The 22337-nt window shown below is 40.7% G+C and overlaps 2 protein-coding genes across 2 annotated transcripts in view; one reads left to right on the top strand and one right to left on the bottom strand.

Moving 5' to 3' along the window:
- Btk (Bruton tyrosine kinase) overlaps positions 1-13520 on the bottom strand; it is a 32427-nt gene extending 18907 nt beyond the window's left edge. The window contains exons 1-4 of the mRNA XM_020172689.2: positions 13382-13520; positions 4191-4358; positions 3552-3650; positions 1215-1283 (exon numbers count right to left, since the gene is read on the bottom strand). Of these exons, the coding sequence (XP_020028278.1) occupies positions 1215-1283; positions 3552-3650; positions 4191-4331 (309 nt within the window). The 5' untranslated portion in view covers positions 4332-4358; positions 13382-13520. The remainder of the gene's footprint in view (positions 1-1214; positions 1284-3551; positions 3651-4190; positions 4359-13381) is intronic.
- A 4667-nt stretch (positions 13521-18187) lies between these two features.
- Positions 18188-21349, top strand: Rpl36a (ribosomal protein L36a). Its single transcript, XM_020172688.2, is given in 6 exon segments — positions 18188-18245; positions 18248-18312; positions 18718-18823; positions 19284-19351; positions 20765-20887; positions 21277-21349. Coding segments are annotated over 6 exon segments (426 nt in total). The 5' UTR covers positions 18188-18202; the 3' UTR covers positions 21298-21349.
- The last annotated feature ends 988 nt before the right edge of the window (positions 21350-22337 follow it).

Here is a 22337-nt window from a genome sequence, read left to right as displayed (position 1 = left end):
CCTTGCTCCATAAGTCACAACCAGCTGCTGGGCATTTACTAAAAGAAGGGCTTAAAATTGTAAATATGTGTTGTTTGCAGCCCAGAACCATCTCTCCAGGACCAGAGAGCCATTCCCGAGAATATAACCACAAAAAGAATCTGACCTTGTCTCCAAGACTCTGTGGGAGGACAGAATCCTAACTTTAATAATTATCAGCCAACAAACATAGCTGGCCTAATCTCATGTATACTTACCAACCCTTTGTACTTTTTACTTCTGTGACTGAACTCCCATGCTTTCCCTTAGTTGCTTTTAGTTGGCTTTTAAAAATCACTACTCCTGGAGGTCATGCAGCTGAGCTGTGTATTATTAGTCTCCCACTAGCTTTGCTGTAAATAACACCTCTGACATACAGGTTATGTTCATGGTTGCCTAGATTATTTTCAGGGACTTGAAGACCTCTTTTGTCGAAACCACTGACTTTTGCTGAATGTGGTGGTGCATGCCTGTAAATTCCAGTACTTGGGAGGCTGAGACAGAAAAATTGTGAGTATGAGGCCAGCCTGGGTTACCTAGCAAGACTGTCTCAAAAATAAGAGAGTTGGATCTGCACAGGTGTTCAGTGAGTGACCTCTGATACTAGGAAGTTGGAGACTTCACCCTCAGATAGATCATGCTTACATCACATGAACATGCATCCCATGAAGAGCCATGAAGACTGACTATGCATGCACAGACCACCAATTACTTCCCCTTTAATCACATCTCTCCATGCCTTAAATCACCTTACTTCTTTATCCCACAAATATCCCCACACCCCAAGCAGATTTGAGACTTGGCTCTCCCACTTACACATTTAACCACCTTGTGAATAAACTCTCTCTCTCTCTCTGTCTCTCTCTCTTTCTTTTTTTTTTTTTAGAAAGCTCACTGTTTCAGTGGTATACTGTGCACTGAGCAAAATAGGCCTAGTTCAGAAACACAGTTTCCTTGTCTACTTCAACTTCTGTTCACTAGGACCTCGTATCCTTCCTTTTGCCCTGTTCCCCATCCCTAATAACCGCATTGCAGCGTCCTTTCCAGAACTGATGAGAGAGCTGGTGGAGTAGCTCAAGTTGTGGAGCACCTGCCTAGCAAGCATGAGGCCCTGATTTCAAATCTAGTACTGCCAAAATAATGAATAAATAAATAAATAAATAAATAATCAGAACTGATGGGAGAAAATAGCTCACCTGGAAGGGATAAGGGAACCTTTCAATGATTGAAATCTGCTCCATTTCACCGGGTTCTTCACCCCTTCTCTGTAATGAAAGAACAAAGTAGGGTTACCTGCTGGTGCATTGCTCTTTTCTGGACTTCTTAAGGAACTGGGAGTTTGGGGGGTCCTTTGAAGTGGCTTAAAAAAATCTCTTCAGCACAGATAATGCAAATTGTTGTATGGGTGTTCGAATTTAGGGCCTTGTGCTTATTAAGCAAGTGCTCTACCATGTGAGCCACGCCTCCAGTCCTGATAATGCCAATTCTTAGTGATTACTTATCATAGCCCAGTAGGGACACATTTCCATAGGATCCAGCACACGCTCTCTCAAGAAAGCCTCACACATTTAAAATCATGGGGGAAAACTCATTTTTTCAATAATTGGTGCTGGTACAAACATTTCACCACTTATATTGGGGTAAGGAGAGGAATTGAATAGCCATTTCACACTATTCATCAAAGTAAATTCCAGATGGATTTGAGAGCTTAATATAAAAAACAAACTATGAATGACCAAGAGCAAATGTAAGTGACCTTATGTAATCTTGTGGGAGACATGGGCTTTTTAATATAGTGTTAAAGATTAGAATAATTAAGAAAAGGGTGAGCTAATAAAATGATGCAGACTTTACTCTGTTGCAAAAAAGACACCATAAACCAAATTCAAAGATACATGATAAACTGGAAACTATTTTCATCATGTATTATAGTTAAATGATTAATATTATTATTTTAAGATCTTTTTGAGCTGGGTGAGGGTGGCTCACACCTGTAATTCTAGCTACTCAGGAGGCAGAGATCAGGAGAATCTTGGTTCAAAGCCAGCCTGGGCAAATAATTTTCGAGACCTTATATCAAAAATACCCAACAAAAAAACAGTACTGGTGGAGTGGCTCAAGTGGTAAAGTGCCTGCCTAGAAAGTGTGAGGCCCTGAGTTCAAACCCCAGTACTGTCCCCCACCCCCCAAAAAGCTGTTTTTGAATGGGCATGGTGGCTACTTGGTAGGCAGAGATTGGGAGAATCATGGTTTAAGGCTAGCCTGGGCAAAAAGTCAGTGAGACCCCCCCATCTCAACAAATAAGCTAGGTGTGGTGGTCATGCCTGTGGTCCCAGGCTGAAAGTAGGTAAATCATGTTCCAGATGTAGATATTCTCCTAGATAGCTTGTAGGGGTATATGAAACTCCAATTCCACTTCTAGAAAATGAGATAGAATAAAAAGATAAGATAACCAAAAGCATCCAGAGTTCATAAACAGAAGAAAAAAATTTTAATTCTAGGAACCTACTATAAGGAAAAGAATAAGAAAAGTACACAAAGAAGCCAGGCATGATAGTATATGGATACTTGTAATCTAGCAATCAGGATGAAGAGGCAGGGAGATTTCAAGTTCAAGGCCAGCATGGGCTATGTAGCAAGAGACTGTGTCTCAAAAAAACAAGTGGAAAAAAAAAGAAAAGGCAAGTTACAAAGCAAGATGTATTGTATGATTCTGTGTTCTAATTATATGACATCTATATTAGTGCGTGTGTATGCATTGATGATGGAGAAAAGCATCTGCAAGTCTATTTACAACAACATGCTAATAGTTGTTTTGTCTAGATAATGGGATTCTACATAATTTTTATCTTTTGTGCTTTTATGTCTTTCCCAGAATTTCTATAAAAACATGCATTTCTCTTTTAATCAGGAAAAATTAAAAATGATATACATTTTTAAATCAACTCAAAATTCAGTAGGAGATAGGCCCTGGGGAAGCTCTGGGAAATGAGAGAACAAACTGAGAGATTAACGAATCTCATGTGACACAGAGCCCTAGAATTCTGACACTGAGACTTAATCAAGTCTCAATCTCTGATCTTGGTAATTGATGGAGGAAAAGCAATCATCTCTGCCAAGTTTGAAAATGTGGCATTATTTTAAAATTGACATTTTAGAATTTTCCAGATTAAGTGAAATGTCCATATGCTGTGACCAATCCATGGCAGAATGAAGAGTTTTATTTTTGTTTTTGTTTTCTTCGTGGTACTGGGGTTTGAACTTGGGGCCTCATGGGCACTCTACCACTTGAGCCACTCCACCAACTCTTTTTTGTGTTGGATATTTTTGAGATAAGGTCTCCCAAACTATTTCCCTGGGCTGGCCTTGAATCTTGATCTTCCTGATCTCTGCCTCCCAGAATGAAGAGTTTTATAAGGGAGTATGACTGTGTTCCACGTTGCACAGCATCACCAGTATATTTACAGAGAATTTAAAAGTTCCAAGTTTCTTAGAATCTGCAGCTCCCCTTTCTAACATTCATCTTTTCTTACCGGAATCTGTCTTTCTGGCGGAGGATTTTTTTCAGGAACCACCGTTTCTACGCAGGTGATTTTCTCAACATCTATTGAGCCCTTCTTACTGCCTCTTCTCTGAAAAAGAGAATGAGGAAGAAAATGGAGAAAGATTAAGAGTGATTAAGCAACCAGATGATTAAATTTTGTTATCTAATCATTCACTGCGGTAAGGTGGCACCCATGTTCTATATCAAGACCTGTCTTTTGGGGGAAGAAAAAAACACCTTCAAAATCTATTAACCTAACCTTCTTTGACTACCAAACGAAGGACAAATATTATGGGTATGTAAATAACAACATGTACCTTTGTCATATGAAATAAAAAGACAATTTCCAACTCTTGGATGTCGTTATCAATGATCATTTAACAAGTATTCACCAACTGCAAGAATCCATGCTAAGATTTTCCCCATGGCTTAGTGCCTTTGAATTTTTGCTCCAGTATGGCTGTAACTAGTTCTAAGCTAGAAAATACTTTGCTGAGAGTAATGTACTTAGGTCTATTCTATACTTCTGTCCACCTCCTCTTACCATGAGAGACCTATCTTTGCCCCCAAAGAAGACCTAAAAGTCCTTGAAATCTTGAAACTCAGGTTTCACAGCTGAGCATCTTACCCCACGTTCAAAGTCATACTCATAGTAGGAAAGTTTGTGCACAGTCAAGAGAAAGAGGCGCTTCTTGAAGTTTAAAGGTGATGTTTTCTTTTTTTGCTGAGAGCGCTTCAGAAAGATGCTCTCCAGTATCACTGTAGCCATGACTTCTTTCTGGAGCTCGCTTGTGCGCTGTTGATAAAGAAAGTTCTTGAAGTTCCAGCACATTAATCCCCATCCTTCCTGAGTTCCCCTCAGCCTTGCTATTTATTTAAGATGGAATAAAAATGTGCATTTCCTTCCACACTCCCGGACTCTGTCAATTTCAGGTATAATGGATGCACACTGAAATCAGGGGATTGCTTCTTCATTGTGAGTTTACAAAAACTGGGTTCTTGGATCAGGCAATAGAATTCTTTAGATGTCAAAGACATGCATGTGGTTGCTTGGTGGTGTCTACAGGCAGCATTACAATGTTCACCCTTTTATGATACCTGTACAGAATCTGTGAACACTACAAGGCTCTGTGCGACTTTTGGCCTTGGTATTTCCAGAAGGGATAATGCAGGTGCCAGAACTCCACTAAAGCAGATACTGGACTTTCAGTTCCCAGTTTCCTAAACAATGAATGTAATTTTTCAAAAATTGTCCCACTGGGGTCTGAAACCAAGGGGTCAAATAAGGATATTGAGGGTGCACCTGCAGTTATGAACACACAATAACTTTTGCCCAACTGGTTTTGCCCATCACCCAGTGAGTGAGCTACAAAGGATAGAAGCTTTGTTCTCAAGTTGAAAACACAGTTTTTAGTGGGGGAAGATGAGTGTTTGGCTTTTGGTCCTTTCCCCCATTTTTCTTAGATTCATTCATTTAGACAGCAGCATGCAAAAGTGTTGTCTTACTGATATGGATGCCACCTGTGCTCATTTATGAACAGTAACATGTTTAGCCTTCCCAAACTTACAATACTCCAGAGGATTCATTTAAGGTAACTGAAATATAGAAAAGCAAAGAAAATCCACCAATGCCTTTTTTTATTCACACAAAACAATTCTTCACATTCGTTATTCACCTAAAATTGCTGCACAATCTTGTTACTAATTTCAAAGTTTCATTAGAAGGACAAAGTGAGAGCTGGAGTTGTGGCTCAAGTGGTAGAGCACCTGCCTAGCAACTATGAGGTTCTGAGTTCAAATCCCAGTACCACAAAAAAAGAATAACGTAGAAACAAATGCTGTAACAAAAATGGAGCACTGAGTAAGTAATGCAAAAAAATCACCAGCCCTCCCCTCAATTTTTTTAGAAGTATGTTTTATTTTTTAAAACTAAACCCCTCGCGCTTTGGGTGGCACATGGAAACAGAATAAGTAGTCAGCAGTTTATTTCTTCTTGTCTAGAATAGATTATTGCTCACACTAGGAGAGCAAAGGAGTGGTTTTTATCGAAGCCTGGGGCTATCCACATGGTTATTTTGCTCTTTCCTGTGTTGTAGACAGTTCTATTATCATACTGGGAAGACAAAAATAGATTAAAAGAACCCCAGGATGTTCAGAATGATCACTTTACCTTTTGTCTACCATGTAAATGCCACTGTCCTCTGGTAATGGATTAGTTCAATATTTTGCAAGTGATTGTTGAATATAAATGGGACAAAGGCTCAAACCTTCCCCTGCCACACTCCCTGACTCCCTGATTTAAATGATCTCTCACAGCAGTGACAAACTGGTAAGTTTAAAACCAATCAGTCCTTTCTAACACTCAGTGTCCACTCAAACTCTAAAGGGGTTTCTTTTAATATTACAATTATTTATTTACCCAGAAGTAGTGATAACCAAGCAATAATACCCTATTCTCAGAAACTGCTAACTCATTGAGATCCTTGTAATAATACCGAATTAGTTTCATGGTAAATTACAGTTAAGTACATCTTCACAATCAAAAGATCCAAATTACAGGAGATAAAATAAAACCCTAAAGAAATTGAGTAGTACAAATAATAAATGGGATCAAAAGTATCCCAACAAATCATATCCAATTACTTATCTTTTGGCTGAGTAAAGCACACCCAAGAAGTTACCTTTAGTTTTGTTGTGGGATCTTGGTATATACACTGCCTCCTCACGCCCAGCATCTGCTTCAGTCCTGGCCTCTGCCCTTATTTCCTATAAGGCATGCCCTGGATGTTGACTCAGTTCTTTTTCTTTTCTTTTTTTTTAAAAAATAGAACAAATCTACTTTGTACAGAGGAAGCTTTCCTCCTCTCTCTTAAGTGTCTGTGTTGGGGTAAGGTTTAGTGTTGGTTGGTCTAAGTATGAGGAAGTAAGTAACCATCACCCCTCTGAGCAAAGAGTGAAATGGCCTCTACCTCTCAACCATTGAACTGGACAGTTACCAGGATTTCCATGGTTTGGCGTCCCCTTCTTTGACTGCTTTCCTCATATTCCTTGTGATCCAGTCCAGACTCACACAGTCTAAAAATGTGGTAGTTCTTCCTTAGGCACCACTGGTCCATTGACCAATAATGTGAAGGCACAGGTATCCATCTTTATGTGTTTCAGCAGATTGGTGTGATGGTAGAGCCTTTGCAGGTACTTATTGTGGAAGGCCCCAGTTTTTTCCTCTAACAATTTTATCGGCTTATACAGTCAATTCAACCACAAAATACGCACGGTGAGGGCTGACCCTGCAACTCAGTCAGGGGGTGGGAGATACTGTAGAAACGGAAATGACATGAATCACTCACACACACACACACACACGTTCATATAGAGGAAAAGGAAGACAGGGAAGGAAGATAAAGAATAGAAAGACAGGGTTCTGGGCTGGGGAGGTTTGGCTCAGTGGTAAAGTGTTTTCCTGGCATGTGTGAGGCCCTGGTTTCCATCCCCAGAATTGAAAAAAGAAAGAGAGAGAAAGAGAGAGAGCATTTAAAATATAGTGTTTTAGTGTTAGTGTTATAACATTCTGTATTAAAGTACAAATGCAAGGATTTTCACATAGCACTCCTTTCAGCCTCTCAACTGTGTATGGAGAGAATTCAGAAATAGGAAACTTATTGATAAGGCTTCAGCCATTATACAAACTCACTATGCCAAAGAATTGATATAAATAGGACTTAAAGAATCAATAAACTAAACCATCCTTGGCTCTTATCTTTGTTTATGATAAAATAAAACATTATCAAGGACAACACCAGAAGAAAATTCAGTAAACTATATGTCCTGTCTATGATTTGGAAGAGTCTATGATACGCTAGTTAGAAGTACAGTCAATAGAACTTCAAACGATTACTTGGCTAGAATGTCCAAGAAGCAGTGTTTTCTCCTATGTCTTCTTTAAAGTACTACTGAATGGGTCAGCAAGATTTGATTAGTCTCTTTCTCTTTGTAGGGGAATAGAAAGGAATTGTTTCAGTGTCATGTACCTATCAGGTATTTTATTTTATTTACTTTGTTTTGGTTTTTTTTGTAGTGCTGAAGATTGAACTCAGGGCCCACATGATAGAGAAGCATTCTACTATTATGCTATATCCTCAGCCCCTGTCAGATATTTCACATGCATTATTTCATTTGTTCTTGACAACAGACGAGGAAACTGAGACTCATAGAATTTATGTTATATGAGCTGAGGGTATAGCTCAGTGGTAAAGCACTTGCTTAGCATATGCAAGGCCCTGGGTTCAATCCTCAGCACTGCAAAAAAAGAAATGAAAGAAAGAAAAGAAAAAGAAAATTATGTTATTTGTCCAACCTCATCCATTTATAATCCTTGCTACATCATCAACAGCCCTTGCTGTTTCTGTGGTACTTCATTACCTTCCAGACTGATTTGGTTTGTTTTGCTTTGACGGAACATACCATCCACATTAGCCCCCTGTCATTCTCCCATAGCTATCAACAAAGAGCAGCTGAGACAGACTTCTCTGCATCTTCTATGAATCTCCAGCAAGAGAGGAAATGGTAAATACAGAGGATAAGAGATAATTCAAGACCCTGGGTCACCTTTTTCTACATATTTCTCCAGGCTGGTAAGGGAGATCTGTCCCGTTAACTGTCAACTGTCCTTTTCCCCACATGAGGACTCTTCTCAATCTCACCAGGTTTTCTTATATTTTTCTTCTTTAAATCACCCACAAGACATTCTGTCTTACTGGTGGACTCCTAGAGTCACTTGCTGGTTTTTTTTTTTTCAGGATGTTTAATGGTTAGCAGAATGAAAGAACAGTGTTAGCTGGGCACCAGTGACTCACTCATGTAATTCTAGCTCTCTGAGAGACTGAGATCAGGAAGATCCTGGTTCAAGGTCAGCCTGGGCAAATAGTTCATAAGACTCGATCTCCAAAATAACCAGAGCAAAATGAACTGGAGGTGTGGCCCAAGTGGTAGAATGACTGCTTTGCAAGTGTGAAGCCCTGAGTTCAAACTTCAGTCCCACTATTAAAAAGAAAGAAAAGAAAAGGAAAGAAAGAAAGAAAGAAAGTAAAGCACAATGTTTAGGTAGAACACACACTGTCCTCTGTCCCTAAGGTTATTATTACTGAGAATATAAAACTTTGATTAAATATACTTTCTTTTCTTTTTTGAAGGAGGGTCACATTGTATAGCCTATGCTGGCTTGGAACTCACTATGTAACCAGGTTGACCTGAATGCACAATCCTCCTGCTTCAGACTCCCAAATTCTGAGATTACAGGCATGTGCCACCATGCCCAGCATACTTTCTTTGTGTATTATGGAATATTTCAAATAGAAAGTACAGAGAATAACATTATACTCCTGGACTTGCCACCTAGTTCTACAGAATGCTAACATTGTGCCATAATTGCAGGTGTTTTTAGAAATAAAATACTATCGTACAATCTTAGTTCCCTACCCCTACCTGCTTAGAGGTTACTAATATCTTGAATTTAGTTGTCATACCTAGTCATGTTTACAATATTGATTTATGTGTTTTAAAATTTTAAATGGAAGGTGTTCTTCAGTCACTTGCCTTTTCTCTCAATATAATGTTTTATAATTTGTCTTAGTAGTTCTGGTTCATATGTTTTCATTAATTTTATATGCATAAAATATTGTATCTGGTGAATATAGTCCAATTTATTTGTCCATTCTACTGTTGATGGACATTTAAGTTATTTGTTTTCAATTATAAACAATGCTCCTATGAATATTCATGTACACATAATCAAAGTTTTTGCTTTCAGAATGAATTTTCAGTTACTTAGGCAAAGTGGCGAACCCAGGTCCAAATTATCTGTTAGGCTATGCATTTTGTGTTATTCCTTCTTCTCTTTTCAGTTCTATATTCCTGCGGTTTTACTATGAAATCTGGTAGAATTATCAACTGTTTTTAGAGGGAGCATATAAGTGATGAACTAAATTCGACCTACCAAAAAAATTTCTTTTCAGTGCCAAGAAGCATCCTGCAGGTTCTGATTAAGAACTCCTTGGCCTTGGAACCAAAAGCAAAATCCTTAAACTATAATAACCAAGCTAGGCTCAATGAATCATACCTGTAACCCAAACCTGGAGTTGGAGATAGGGGGATTGTAGTTCCAGGCCAGCCCAGGCAAAATGTTAGTAAGACCCTATCTCAAAGAACAACCAGGATGGTTGTACATGTCTGTAATTCCAGCTACTCAGAAGGCATAGGTAGGAGGACACCCATTAAAGTCCAGTCCTGGGGAAAAAGCACAAGATCCTATATGAAAAATAACTGAAGTAAAAAAGGGCTGGAAGTGTGGTTCAAGTGGTAGAGGGCTTGTGCAAGATCCCGAGTTCAAATCCCAATACTATAAAAAAAATCACTACAATCATAGCCACAAAGCAACCTAACCTTGCTAAGTTCCCAAGAAGCTCTGCTTGGGCTCCAGTGAAACCTAATTATCTTATGATAAGCTTCATTGCCAGTGCTACAGGTAACCAAATTCATGGTGAAGACTTCCAGCCAGGATCAGCTTTCTAGCAGCATGCAAATCAGGAAAATTCTTATCTGCTGTAGAGTCATTTCCAAGAGGTCTGGGGGCTCTGTTTTTTCCGCAGCATTTCATGTAAGTAACATTTCATATTTTTCTTCTGTAGTTTTAAGAACGTCTGCATTTCTGTGGTTCATTATCTCTTGTGCCATACACTATAGACAATATATTCTAGGCAACTTATGATAAAAAAGAGCCAAACCCTCAATCTGCAAGTTCATAGCTACTATCAGATTGGTGTGAATAGTTTCATATTGTCCCTCTGCCTTGAGGGTGACTGCTAACACAACCATCGTATGTGCCTCTTTGGTCTTATTTTTCAATTTAGTTTTTTCCCCTTGGTTTAAATATTTCATTTTTTCTCTCCATATCAAATGTGCTATTCATTGTAGCAAATGTTTTCAGTCCAGGGACATTGAAAACAAAAAAATCAGTTATAAGCTTATTATCCAGATGCATTATCATTTTGGTATATTTCCTTCTGTTTTTTTTCTGTGTGTGTTGCTTTTTGCAATCATGTTGTGCATACTGTTCTCAATTTGCTTATTTTTAACATTATTTATCCATCCAACCATCCACCCATTTAACATATCCTTTTCCAAAGAAGATCAAAGGTTCTTCTTTGACATTATTACTTTTTTATTTTCCATTTTTTTGGCTGTCTATATAAGCATCTTTACCTAGCCCAAAAGTCTGTACATTCTGAGTTTTGGTACATATTGGCAAAACATTCTCCAGCAACTAGCAGGGATGTTGTTTGTTTGTTTTGGTGGTACTGAGGGTTGAACTCAGGCCTTCGCGCTTGTAAAGCAGGCGCTCTACCGCTTGAGCCACAAATGGCAGTTTTGAGGGTCCTCTTTCCCCATATGCTTATCTCTTTTCTGCTCTATTTATAATCATTTTTATTCTGGTTTTATTTCAGACTAATCTGTTTTCTTTCACTGTGTCAGTGAGCTTGAATTTAGTACATTCCAACCTCCATCTTATTTAAAATTGAACTTCTCTTCACACTAGAATTTCCTTCTACTAGAGATGAGCTGATAGACTCCAGTTTCTTTTCATTTCAGGGACACCGAGCAGTGACGTGAGCTTCTCCATGAGGTTCAAATAAACAATGCAGCCCTGAGGGCATCTGGTGAGGGCTTTCAGAGAGTGGGAAGGAAAGCTTTGGATTAAAGCTTCTAAGTCTGTGAAGTTCTCAGGCTGCCCTCAGTCACTGCACATGAGTCTCCACAGAAACTGAAAGTCACACGTGGCCCAATTGTCCTCAGAGGAGTTCTCCATTCCCCTCCCCCCTTAATGGCTTCATGCATAACCAAGCAGCTTTGGAGCAAAATAGGTCAAGATCTCTTCTCGAACTTCTTATTGAGTACTGCCTTACTGAAAACTTTAGCTCTCTCTTATTCTCAGGAGCTAGCCATCAGATCTCAGCACTGATGAGGGAAAAGTAGCAGGAATCTGAGAATTCTCCAAGCTTTGATTTTCAAAAACCATATTTTCCCCTTATACCTAAGTGACTTCCTGGTAGGGTTTAGTCCACTGAAAGGAAACTCTATTGGAAATTTGCTCAAATGGAAATACCAAATCATAGTGATAATCTAAAATTGCACCAATACTCTAGAACTGGATGGAAAGTTACATTAGTTCTCACCAGAAGGAGTTTACAAAGGCTTCTAAACAAAAACATCAACTGCAATAAGGAACAGAAATTTTGACTTTAACATAATCAAATAGTATAATTAGCCTAAGTATAAAAGAGATCAGAATAAAGCAGACTCTAAAGGATACATTTTTAGGTTTCCATGAGTAAATTTTGCAATTTATGGCTTATTTGGAGAGTGACTTTGTTTTATCAAATAACCGAGGGTCCATAGGCTGTTAGGACTCTTACTTCAGGAGGGTAACATGCAAAATGAGGGAAGGAACAGAACTAGTACACAACTAACAGCAGAAAGGACAGCTCCCGAACTGTGTGAATCCCCAGTCACTGGACTTTGATGCTGCCCTGTCTCTGAAATGCATAGCATCTCATAGACTGAGCTTTGAAAATTAGTGGGGAAATTGGGATTCCATTTGGAGACCTGGCAACTCATCCAAGAATGTCTTTGTCAAGATCAGCAATCCCTTTCCTTCTAGATGTCACACCAGTTGCTCTAGGTAGGCCCTGTAGAGAGGCTGGCAGGTCTTAGACAGAATAAAAATGCTAAATGCTAAGATATAGCGCTTATTATTGCCAGGCCCTGTCTTAACTGCTTTACTTTACACATTAACAGCTTGCAATAACAGTATGGGAAAGGTACTAGACAAGTGGGGAGGGGAAAGAGAAATGGGAATGAGCTCATGAAGAAAGGGCAAGAAAAATTCAATGCAATTCGAAGATTATGTATTAAGTGCTGATTCTGTGTCAGGGGATATGGTAATGAACAAAATAAAGGAGAGTATGAAGAAGAGGGGATACTGGTAGGGAAAGGAAGAGAAGGAGGAGGAAGAAGGAGAGGGAGAGAGTCTCAAGAGGAAATGTGAGGAGAAATAATGAAGACAAGGGAAAAGCCAGCCATGCACATGGTAGACAATAGAAGAGGAGAAACCTTCACCACGACCTCAGGGGTTGGCCACATTGTCTGGGCTGAGGCAGAGGCTGCTTTCTCCTGGCCTAGTTTCTTACCCACTGTTACCACGAGGTTGGCGCAGCCTCCACACAATCCATCCAACAAGGCAATATTTGGTGTGATGCACGCCAAGGCAAGTAGCCTATAGTATAGTTTATCTGGGACCTTTCCTGAATTCTTGCTGCATTTTGTGGCATGTGGGCTTTTACAGTTTTCTCAGATAAGCTGCCTCCTAGAATTTCTTCCTTTAAGGACCTCATGGACACAAGTACACATTTTGAGTCTTGAAGCAGCATTTGACCAGAGGGCTTGCTTTTACCCTACTGCCATCTGCAATATTTCTTTTCCACCAAATTTTGCAGAGGTCCCTTCCTAACATTTGCTACCTGCTCATATGGTCACCTCAGGTCACTTTTTTCTCTTCTTGTTCCCCCCACGCCCTTCTTCAGAAGGGACTTTTACATTACAACCCCTCTGATCACTGGAAGGGACTGCCAAGGGTCTTGTGCTGATAACACTCCCGCCCTCCGTCAGCAGATATGTGGCATCAGCCATGCTTTCTCTCTGGCTTTTAGGGGTCCCAAGAAAAGTACTTGCTTCTGTTGCCCAGTCCCTGCCATGCCCCAGACCCACCTTGGTCCTGAATTAATGCAAGTAGCTTCCCAGATGCATTGAGATGCCAGAACTTGGAAGGTGGGACTCTGTCTCCGAAGACACTGGACCTGGAGACATATTCTTACAGTCCAGAGAGGAAGGACAGTCTGAGCAAACCCCACCCTTTCACAGTCACTCAGTTCCCTTTTTTTGTTTCCTGACTTAAACCAATGTCTTTTTTTTTCTTCTCAGCAACATGGTATCTGGTTCCCTGCTGCTGTCCCTATCCGCTGCCCCCCACCAAGTGTCTCCGCCCTTCATTTGCTTGGAACCTCTGATATTACTATCTTGAGTCCAGCTCTGAAAGAACTTTTCTCAACATTACTGGGGTCACTGAGACTCTAGATGGGGTTAGGTTGAGCAGACAGATTGGGAGTCCACCCTCCCCAAGGTAAAGGGAAAACATACCTAACGGATTGTGAAGATGGCCAGCGCAGTAAGACCAGACTTACAGGAAAGAGGAAAGATGCTCAAGGTGGTGGAGACAGAACAAAGGGACTGCCCAAGAGGAGTATCTTTAGAATCTTCTGTCTTTTAAGGCAGAGGAGACCCAGGATCACACAGCTAAACTTGAAGGATGGAGGGTGCTCACACAGGGACCCCAATGTACACAGCCAGCCAGAGGTAGAGACAAGACTTCCCCTGCTGAGTCACTTTCTAAGAAAGTGTTTTTTTCTAAAGATAAAATGCCAAAATTTAAGCCCACACAAGAACGGACTCGTGCCCTTCCCCATTTTCTGTGAATGTTGATTTTCTCCATTTAAAATTCAGTTTGAGGAGCCAAGCTTGGTGGCTCACACCTGTAATCCAAGCACTCAAGACACTGAGACAGGTGGATCATGAGTTCAAGGCCAGTGTGGGCTACAAATCTAGACATTGCCTCAAAAAAATGTCCAGGTGTGGTGGCACACTCCTGTATCCTAGCTATTCAGGGGGCTTAGGTAGGAGGATTGAGGGCTGAGGCTGAGCCTGGGGCAAAAACATGAGACCTTATGAGGGAAAAAACCTAAAGCAAAAAAATGGCTGGGGGCATGGCTCAAGTGGTAGAGTGCCTGTCTAGCAAGCACGAGGCCCTAAAGTCAAACCCCAATACAGCCACACACAAAAAAAACTGTTTTCAGAAATGAAAAATTTATACTTTTTCTCTTTAAGCTATTTATTTATTTATTGCAGTACTGCAGTTTAACTAAGGGCCTACACTTTTTTTTTGTGGTACTGGGGCTTGAACTCAGGGCCTACACCTTGAGCCATTCCACCAGTCCATTTTTGTGATGGGTTTTTTTCAAGATAGGGTCCCATGGACTATTTGCCTGGGCTGGCTTTGAACCTTGATCCTCCTGAGTAGGTAGGCAGGTGCTTTTACCACTTGAGCCACTCCACCAGCCACACTTTTTCTCTTTAATCCTGTAAAGCAGTAAACCAGACTAGGTATGTTATTTGAAGCCTCAATGTTTCCTCAGCAACCTCCTAGCCTATGATCCAGCTGCAATCAGTTCCCTCCCCTCCACCACCGAGGAGTCTCTGAGAAAATGCAGCCAGTATGGGCTGTAAACCGTGATGGTGGCAGAGCCCCTGGTGACTGATTTCCTTGCCCACCTTATTCACGGGCACTCCCATATAGAAATAGACCACAGATTCTGTGAGTCTGTCAGAATTTTTAAGGCAAGAGGAGTTTTTTTTTTTTAAGCATTTGTAGGAGGTAGAGTGATTAATTCTCATATCAGCACAAGACAGATGGGCAGCAGGTATTGTGTGGATGCCCCTGCTTTATTGACAAGTTATATTCTTTCACTAGTCATCTGCAATAGCTGTTCCAGTCACTGCCTGAGACTTGGCCTCCGACATTCACTTTCCCTCCCCTTTTCTTCAGTCACATGCCTCGCACCTTCTTAAGGTCCATTTTGGGATGGGGACTGGGAAGTTGATAGGGACATGATGGGAAAAAACAGGGATTGGACAAAGTGAACCTGGGCTCTTCTTCACTCGCTGCTCATGATCGCTCCCTTAGCACATTTGTCCAGGAATAGGACTGTACCCAAATAGTGCAAATGAGTGGCCTAGCATCATTTCAAAACATCCCCAAGGTACTGTGAGGTTCTGCTCTTGGTGTTGTCTGTTCAGAATTCCAATTAATGACCTTTGGGGAAGATAGAGAAAATGGCTTAGCTAACTTGTGAATGGTAAAAGGGTGTGTGTGCTACCCTGGATGACAGAAAAGTGTCCAAAAAAGATCCTGATCATCTGGTGTGAGAAGCCAAATTCAATAGTAATATTTTACCAGGGCTAACTAAGGGTGATATACATAATTGAACCCAATCTTGAATTTCAAATGACTCCAGGTAAAAGTGGGGTAGCAGTTGCATTTGCAAAATTGGTTCAGAGGGTTTTCCTGATAGTAATGAAAAGAAGTGTCGTGTCAGTAACATGGTTAACAAAAAAGCTAAGGTGATATTAGGCTTTCTTGTAGAAGCAAAATATCTAGACAGAGGAAAGAGAATGTGCTGTATACTCTGCAAGGCTAGGCCACACCTAAGCCCTGTTGGTAAGTTGTGAGTGCTCACTTTAGGGGAAATTAATGAGCAGGGGCACGTTTAAAATAGAGACTAGGACGGTACACACATTTTGAACTAAGTAAGTTCTGGGGATCTAACGTACAGTGTGATGACTATGTTCATTATACTATATTGTTTACTTGCAATTTGAGAAGAGAGCTGATTTAAGTGTCTCACCACAGATTCACACAAGGGAGCAACTGTGGGTAGTAATGAATGTACTTATTGACTATGGTAATCATTACACAATGAATTTGTATAATAAATCATTACATTGTATACCTTTAATATGTATAATTGTTATAAATTAAATACTTTAAAATAAACATACAAAAAAATTACCCCAAGCCATGTCATATGGAGTGCTGGAGCCAAGGTCATGTTCATTGTCTTCATATTTTCACGTTCTAACATTAAAAAAAACTTTAGAAATTTCCTAAAAGCCAGTGAGATTACTTGAGAATGGAGAGAGGCTTTAGGACGAGAGGCTGGCAAAGACACTCGGGAAATGTAGCAGACAGTGCTAATGTTTTTATTATCTTATTTCCAGGGACCATCCAGCAAAAAAGAAGGTGATCAGTCAGTTCAGGACTCATGGGTGTTCCTGGAGCATCTTGTAAGCAGAATACTTCAGGTTCTCATAGTTCTTTAGCCTCCTCCTGCCTCCCAGCCCAGTTTTCTACCCTGCAGATGCCTCTGCTTCCCCTGTGAAATATAGTGGTTAGTCTATGGCTCTAAGAGGACCTAAGATCACATTCCATCTTCAGAAATAACCACCAGACTCTTAATAAGTAAATTCAATGCCTCTTATGCCTCAGTTTCCTCACTTGGTAAATACTAGTAATGGTACATGCATCCTGGGACGTTGTCGAGATTAAAAGAGGTTGCATGTAAGGTGGCCAGGAATGCCTGATGGAAGTGCCCTGTAATTGTTAGCTATTATAATTAGCAGGCCCTAACAGCAGTGTTGTACAATGGTAAAGGAACCCAAGCTCTAGAGTCAGACTACTTGGGTCTGTATCTGGATCCACTAAATACTGTTTACATTGGGCAAATTAGTTAGCATCCCTCGGTCACAACTTCCTTATCTGTGTAATGAGAATAATAGTACCCTACCTCCCAGAATTACTGTGAGAATTGTATGAGACAATCCATTTTGGTGGTACTGGGGTTTAAACTCAGGGGTTGGCACTTGCTAGGCAGGTGCTCTACCACCTGAGCCACTCCTCCAACCTGGGACAATCCATTTTTAAGTTCAGAACCCTGAACTGGTCTTTTTTTTTTGAGGGTATGGAGTTTGAACTCAGGACCCCAATGCTTGCTAAGCAGGTTCTCTACCAGGCTGAGCAACGCCCCCTAGCCCTCTTTGCTTTAGTTATTCTTTTTTTTTTTTTTCAGATAGGGTCTTGCTTTTGCCGTGGCCAGCCTCTGACCACGATCCTTTCGATCTCTAGAGTAGCTGGAATTATAAGCATGACCGCCTGAGTCACTCCAGCAGCCTGCTGGACGGTCTTGAAAACCAGTTAGTATTCGTCTGCTGTCAAGTATACAGGAAAGGGAAGAGCTGTTGGATACATTCTCTTTCTTGGACCAATTATTGCTATGGCAAAAGCTGCACAAGTTCGTCATCACTTTTCAGAACCGAGAGCAGCCGCTTTAGTGCTGTTCTTTTTGTTGAAAGTACTCAGCCCATAATGAGTTGTACTTTCATGAGCATATTAGATTATTGTGTCCTTTCCCTAGAAAAGTGACCGACACAGAATAGATATTAAACATTTCTTTCTTCCTTCCTTTTTTTTTTTCTGGTGGGACTGGGGTTTGACTAAGGGCTTCGCTCTTGCAACAAACATTTCTGGAATGGACCAACTGACCAAGGGATAAACGAACTGGAGCAACTCACTCCCTCCAGTCCTCCTTTGAACCAGTTGCAAGGCTGTTCCCAGTGTCCTTGAAGGTGGCGCAGGAATGGGACGGAGACACAGGGTCCCTCAACTCGATCCTGGTCCCGGCTTCTCTCGGGTGCAAGGAGGCAAGAGGATTTGGGAAGAGCACTGCTTCCTTCACTTAATGCTACTGCGTAGCGGCGTCCGCCAAAGGCGACGAAGCAGTGACCAGCTGTAAGACGGGGGGCGGGAGGAAGAGCAGTAGAACAGACCACCCCGCGCAGCGGCTCTCGGCCTCTCCCGCCCGCGGCTGCGCCGAGTCCTCTGAGCCGCCGGAGGGCGCTGCGCACTGAGCCTTACACTCTATGGTGGCTCTTTTCGACTCGCATGAGGAAATGCGACCTGGAACTCCTATATACTTCCGTTTCCAGCCTAGCCTCTTTCTTTTGGTGCGGATAGCCCTCCCGTAATCATGGTAGGACTTGGGTTGCAGTCACATCCAGCTTAATCCTTGCCCCCACTTTGGCGTTACTTTCCCAGGATGGAACCAGGCTCTTGCGTGGCCCCTATGTACCAAAGAAACCCAATATTGGCGGGAGGGACCCTAAAAATCTGGTTCTGGGGCGAGGAACTGAAGTGGTGAAATCAAAGAGATAAAGTTAGCCATGGGTGAGGTTAATACGAACTCTTATGTCTTGGAGCTCAACAGAGTGCTTGCTTGATGCGCTGTGGCTGAACCATCTTTTGGCCAGACTACGGGGTCGTGTGTTAGCGAGGAGTTAGGATCAGGTCTTCGTAGATTCCTCAGCTTCACCTGGGTCAGAGGGTTGTGCCATTGTGGTCTGATAACACTGCATGTTTTCTATTACTTGTTTACTAGGTTAACGTTCCTAAAACCCGCCGGACTTTCTGTAAAAAGTGCGGCAAGCACCAGCCTCACAAAGTGACCCAGTACAAGAAGGGCAAGGATTCTCTGTATGCCCAGGGTAAGATGGCTTCTACATAATTGGTTTTTTTTTTTTAACGTGGGGTGGGGAACATGGTCTCACTATGTAGTCTGTGCTGTTCTAGAATTCGTGATCCTCCTGCCTTTGCCTCGAAAATGCTGGGATTACACACATGCACTGCCACCAGGCCAGGCTCAGTAATTTTTTTTTTTTTACATTTTTATTAGATTGTATGAGCTGTATGGGGCTTTCATTGTAACATTTACATATGTGCTTATAATATCTTGATTCACTCCCCTCCATCATTCTCCCTCAAAGTATATCGACCATATTCACCCTCCATTTAGCAAGGGTTTTGATGTGGCATTTTTGAAGTAGTGTATGCTACTTCCCTTCTTAGGCATTAGTAAAAATGCAGGGGAGCCCAAGAGTTTTCCATGTTGCTGTTGTGATTTATGATCTTTGCCATACCATAACAAATAACTTCTTTTTTTTTCAGGAAAGCGGCGTTATGACAGGAAGCAGAGTGGCTATGGTGGGCAGACCAAGCCCATTTTCCGGAAAAAAGTTAGTGGTGATTACTAATTTACATGTTAAGTATTTATTGTAATCTTGCATTTGTCATCTCTAGTGCCACGCACATCACTGTGGCTTTAATCTGTGCAAAATTATCCCAGTTGCCTGCAGTGATACTAGGCAGTGGAGCAAGGGAGTGCAACCCAGGTATGTCTCTAGTCTACAGTAGTGCATCATCTTAGCAATTAGGTTTTTTGTCCTTCTGGCAAAAATGAAGGAATGTGTCCTACCTTTTGTAAGAACTGAAACATGAATGCATGCACCAGTAAATCCTTTCATTTGCCTTGCTCTTGTCATGTATAAATCTTCAGCCCTTGGTTGTAACTTTGTTATTTGGGGCTAAGGTATACCTCAGTGATAAATGTTCACACACACACACAATTTATGAGGCTTCTCAATCTACCTATCTCATAAAGTCTGAAAACTCTTTAGCCATTTAGGCCTCTGGAATTCTATCTATATTTGTAAATCTCAGGTCCAATAGTTTTCTTGTTCTCTAGATTTGGCCACTTCTTAAATAGCGCCGTCCCTGGAATATAGCATTCCCTCCAGCATTGCATTTCTCTTCCTGCTTTGTTCCTCATCCATCCTAGTCCTAGAGAGTATTAAATGATTTTGTTTGTGTGCAGTAAATGATTGATACCAGGGTGATAAAAATGTTTGAGTCCCTTTTCATATTCATGTAACTTTCTGGCTAGGCTTTGGCTTTTTTGAGACAGTCTATGAAGTCCCCCTGGCCTGGAACTGTCATCCCACTTGCTCACCCCATTGAATGAATGTTAGAATTACAGGTGTGCACCACCACATCCCGCTTCGAAACAAAATCCTGGGAAAAGGGGGCAGGCTTAAAAAGTTGAGTATTAATGGGAAGTGCACCTTGAGTTAAATAATCCAGTTAAAGGTACATAAATTCTAGGCATAATTAGAAATAGGAGAATTGATTGATGTTAAGTAGCAGTCCTGTTGAATGAGTTAACAAAAGTTCATAGGTGTGTGAACTTGGCTGATCCTTTTTGACTGTGTGAACCACCTAACTATGCAGATCTGCTGAAAAACCACAAGGTCAAGATGACAAGATAAGACCCTGATTGAAAAGGATTTAAAAAATTACAAAAATGAAAAAAGAAAAAAAAGGAAATTAAAAAGAAACCCTAATTGACGAAAGTCTCTTGAAGATATTTAATGTGAATGGAAATTAATAGAACTTGATGACAAATGACCTGCCATTTTTGCTACCACATTTTCCTTTAAATTCACTGAATTTAAGACTATTATTTTCTCCCTATAGCGAAAGATAAATTACGGAAATTAATATTTTGCAAAGTTTTAAGTACTGTCTAATCCAACAGTCACATTTTTTAAGAAATGATTTTCTACAGTGTTTAAGAATTTATTTTATTTCAGGCTAAAACTACAAAGAAAATAGTGCTGAGGCTTGAGTGTGTTGAGCCCAACTGCAGATCTAAGCGAATGCTGGCTATTAAGAGATGCAAGCATTTTGAACTGGGAGGAGACAAGAAGAGAAAGGTACACTCTTTTTCTATGTAGTTTTATTGTATATGGAGAGGTAAACATTTCCACTCATTTTATTGTGGCATAGAGGTCAGGACAGTCCTCAAAAAATAACTCCATAGCTGATGTTTATGTATCCCATATCAGAAATGCTTGGGACCAGAAGTATTTCAGATTGGGAATTTTTGTGTAAACTATTGATTGAATGTCTTTAGTCTAAAAAATCTAAAACTTTGAACACTAATGTGATACCTAAAATGTTTTGTGAGGTTTTTGGTGTAAGTAGGAGAGGAACAATGAGACTTGCCTTACCATAGCAGGGTAATCTTCTTAGAAAATATTCTTGATGGAGTGATGGTTCTTTACAGAATACAAACTTAACTTTTTTATTTGTTTTTTTACAGGGACAAGTGATCCAGTTCTAAGCTCCATTTTTTGTTTTTTTATGAAGAAAATAAAATCATGAGGTCAATTGCACTTTATTTGGTTTTAGTCCTTGGGGAGGGAATAAACTACAGACATAAATAAAATTCCCCTTAAGGAAATTTGAGGGGTTTGGTTCTTACAAGTATTACTTTTCGATAGAATCTGAATGTTTCAGTTCACATTAAATGTGATTACCTAATTTGGCTGTAATCATTTGGGCCTTCATGGAATCCCATTAGTTAACAGGGCATGGTGGTCCACTCATATAATCCCAGCTACTTACTTGGGAGGTGGAGATAGGAAGGTGGCTACCTCACTGTTCTAGGCCAGCCATGGTAAATGTTAGCCAGACCCTATCTCAAAAACAGGCTGGGCATGGTGGTGCAAACCTTGGTGCCAGCTACTTGGGAGGTGGAGACAGGAAGATTGGGAGGCCCTGTCTGCAAAACTAAAAGCAGGACTGGGAGAATGGCAAGTGGTTAGAGTTCTTGAAGCCCTGAGTTCAGTCACAGTACTACAAAAACAAAAAAAATACTGGTTATCATGCCACATAAGTAGAGATTCGTTTCAGGATAGTAGCAAGTCAGTAAAATATTTACAGTGAATTATACTTCCTCCTGCACTTTAGTATTTCACTCTTTGTATTTCAGCAGCAAAACTGTATGGCACAAACATGCTACAGAGCAGTTTCCTTCCAAATGAGTTTATATAGCTATGGATGAGCAAGTCTGGGTTTAACATTTTTCCTACCTTTATCAGCTGAGTATTCGGTTTTTGTGAAAGTTGGTAATCACAGGTAAAATTGTTCTCACATGCACTTTCTGTTTTCAGTGGGGCTTTTGGTGCTGTGTGCAAATTCAGGAGGGCTAAGGTACATACTTTTATGTTCATGTGGGGTAGTAACAGTAAGGGAGGTGGTAGCGTGCCTGGACTGGGTTTATTCTCAGACAAGCCAAATGCAGGAAAATAGGGAACTAGAATGTTTAGAAATTGCCTTGAAATTATCCATGCCTAGAGTAACACATTTTGAAGATCCTCT

Source organism: Castor canadensis, chromosome X (genome assembly GCF_047511655.1).
Source record: "Castor canadensis chromosome X, mCasCan1.hap1v2, whole genome shotgun sequence".
Lineage (NCBI taxonomy): Eukaryota > Metazoa > Chordata > Mammalia > Rodentia > Castoridae > Castor > Castor canadensis.
The sequence above is the reverse complement of the archived record's forward strand: the minus strand, read 5'-3'. Positions and strand labels throughout refer to the sequence as shown.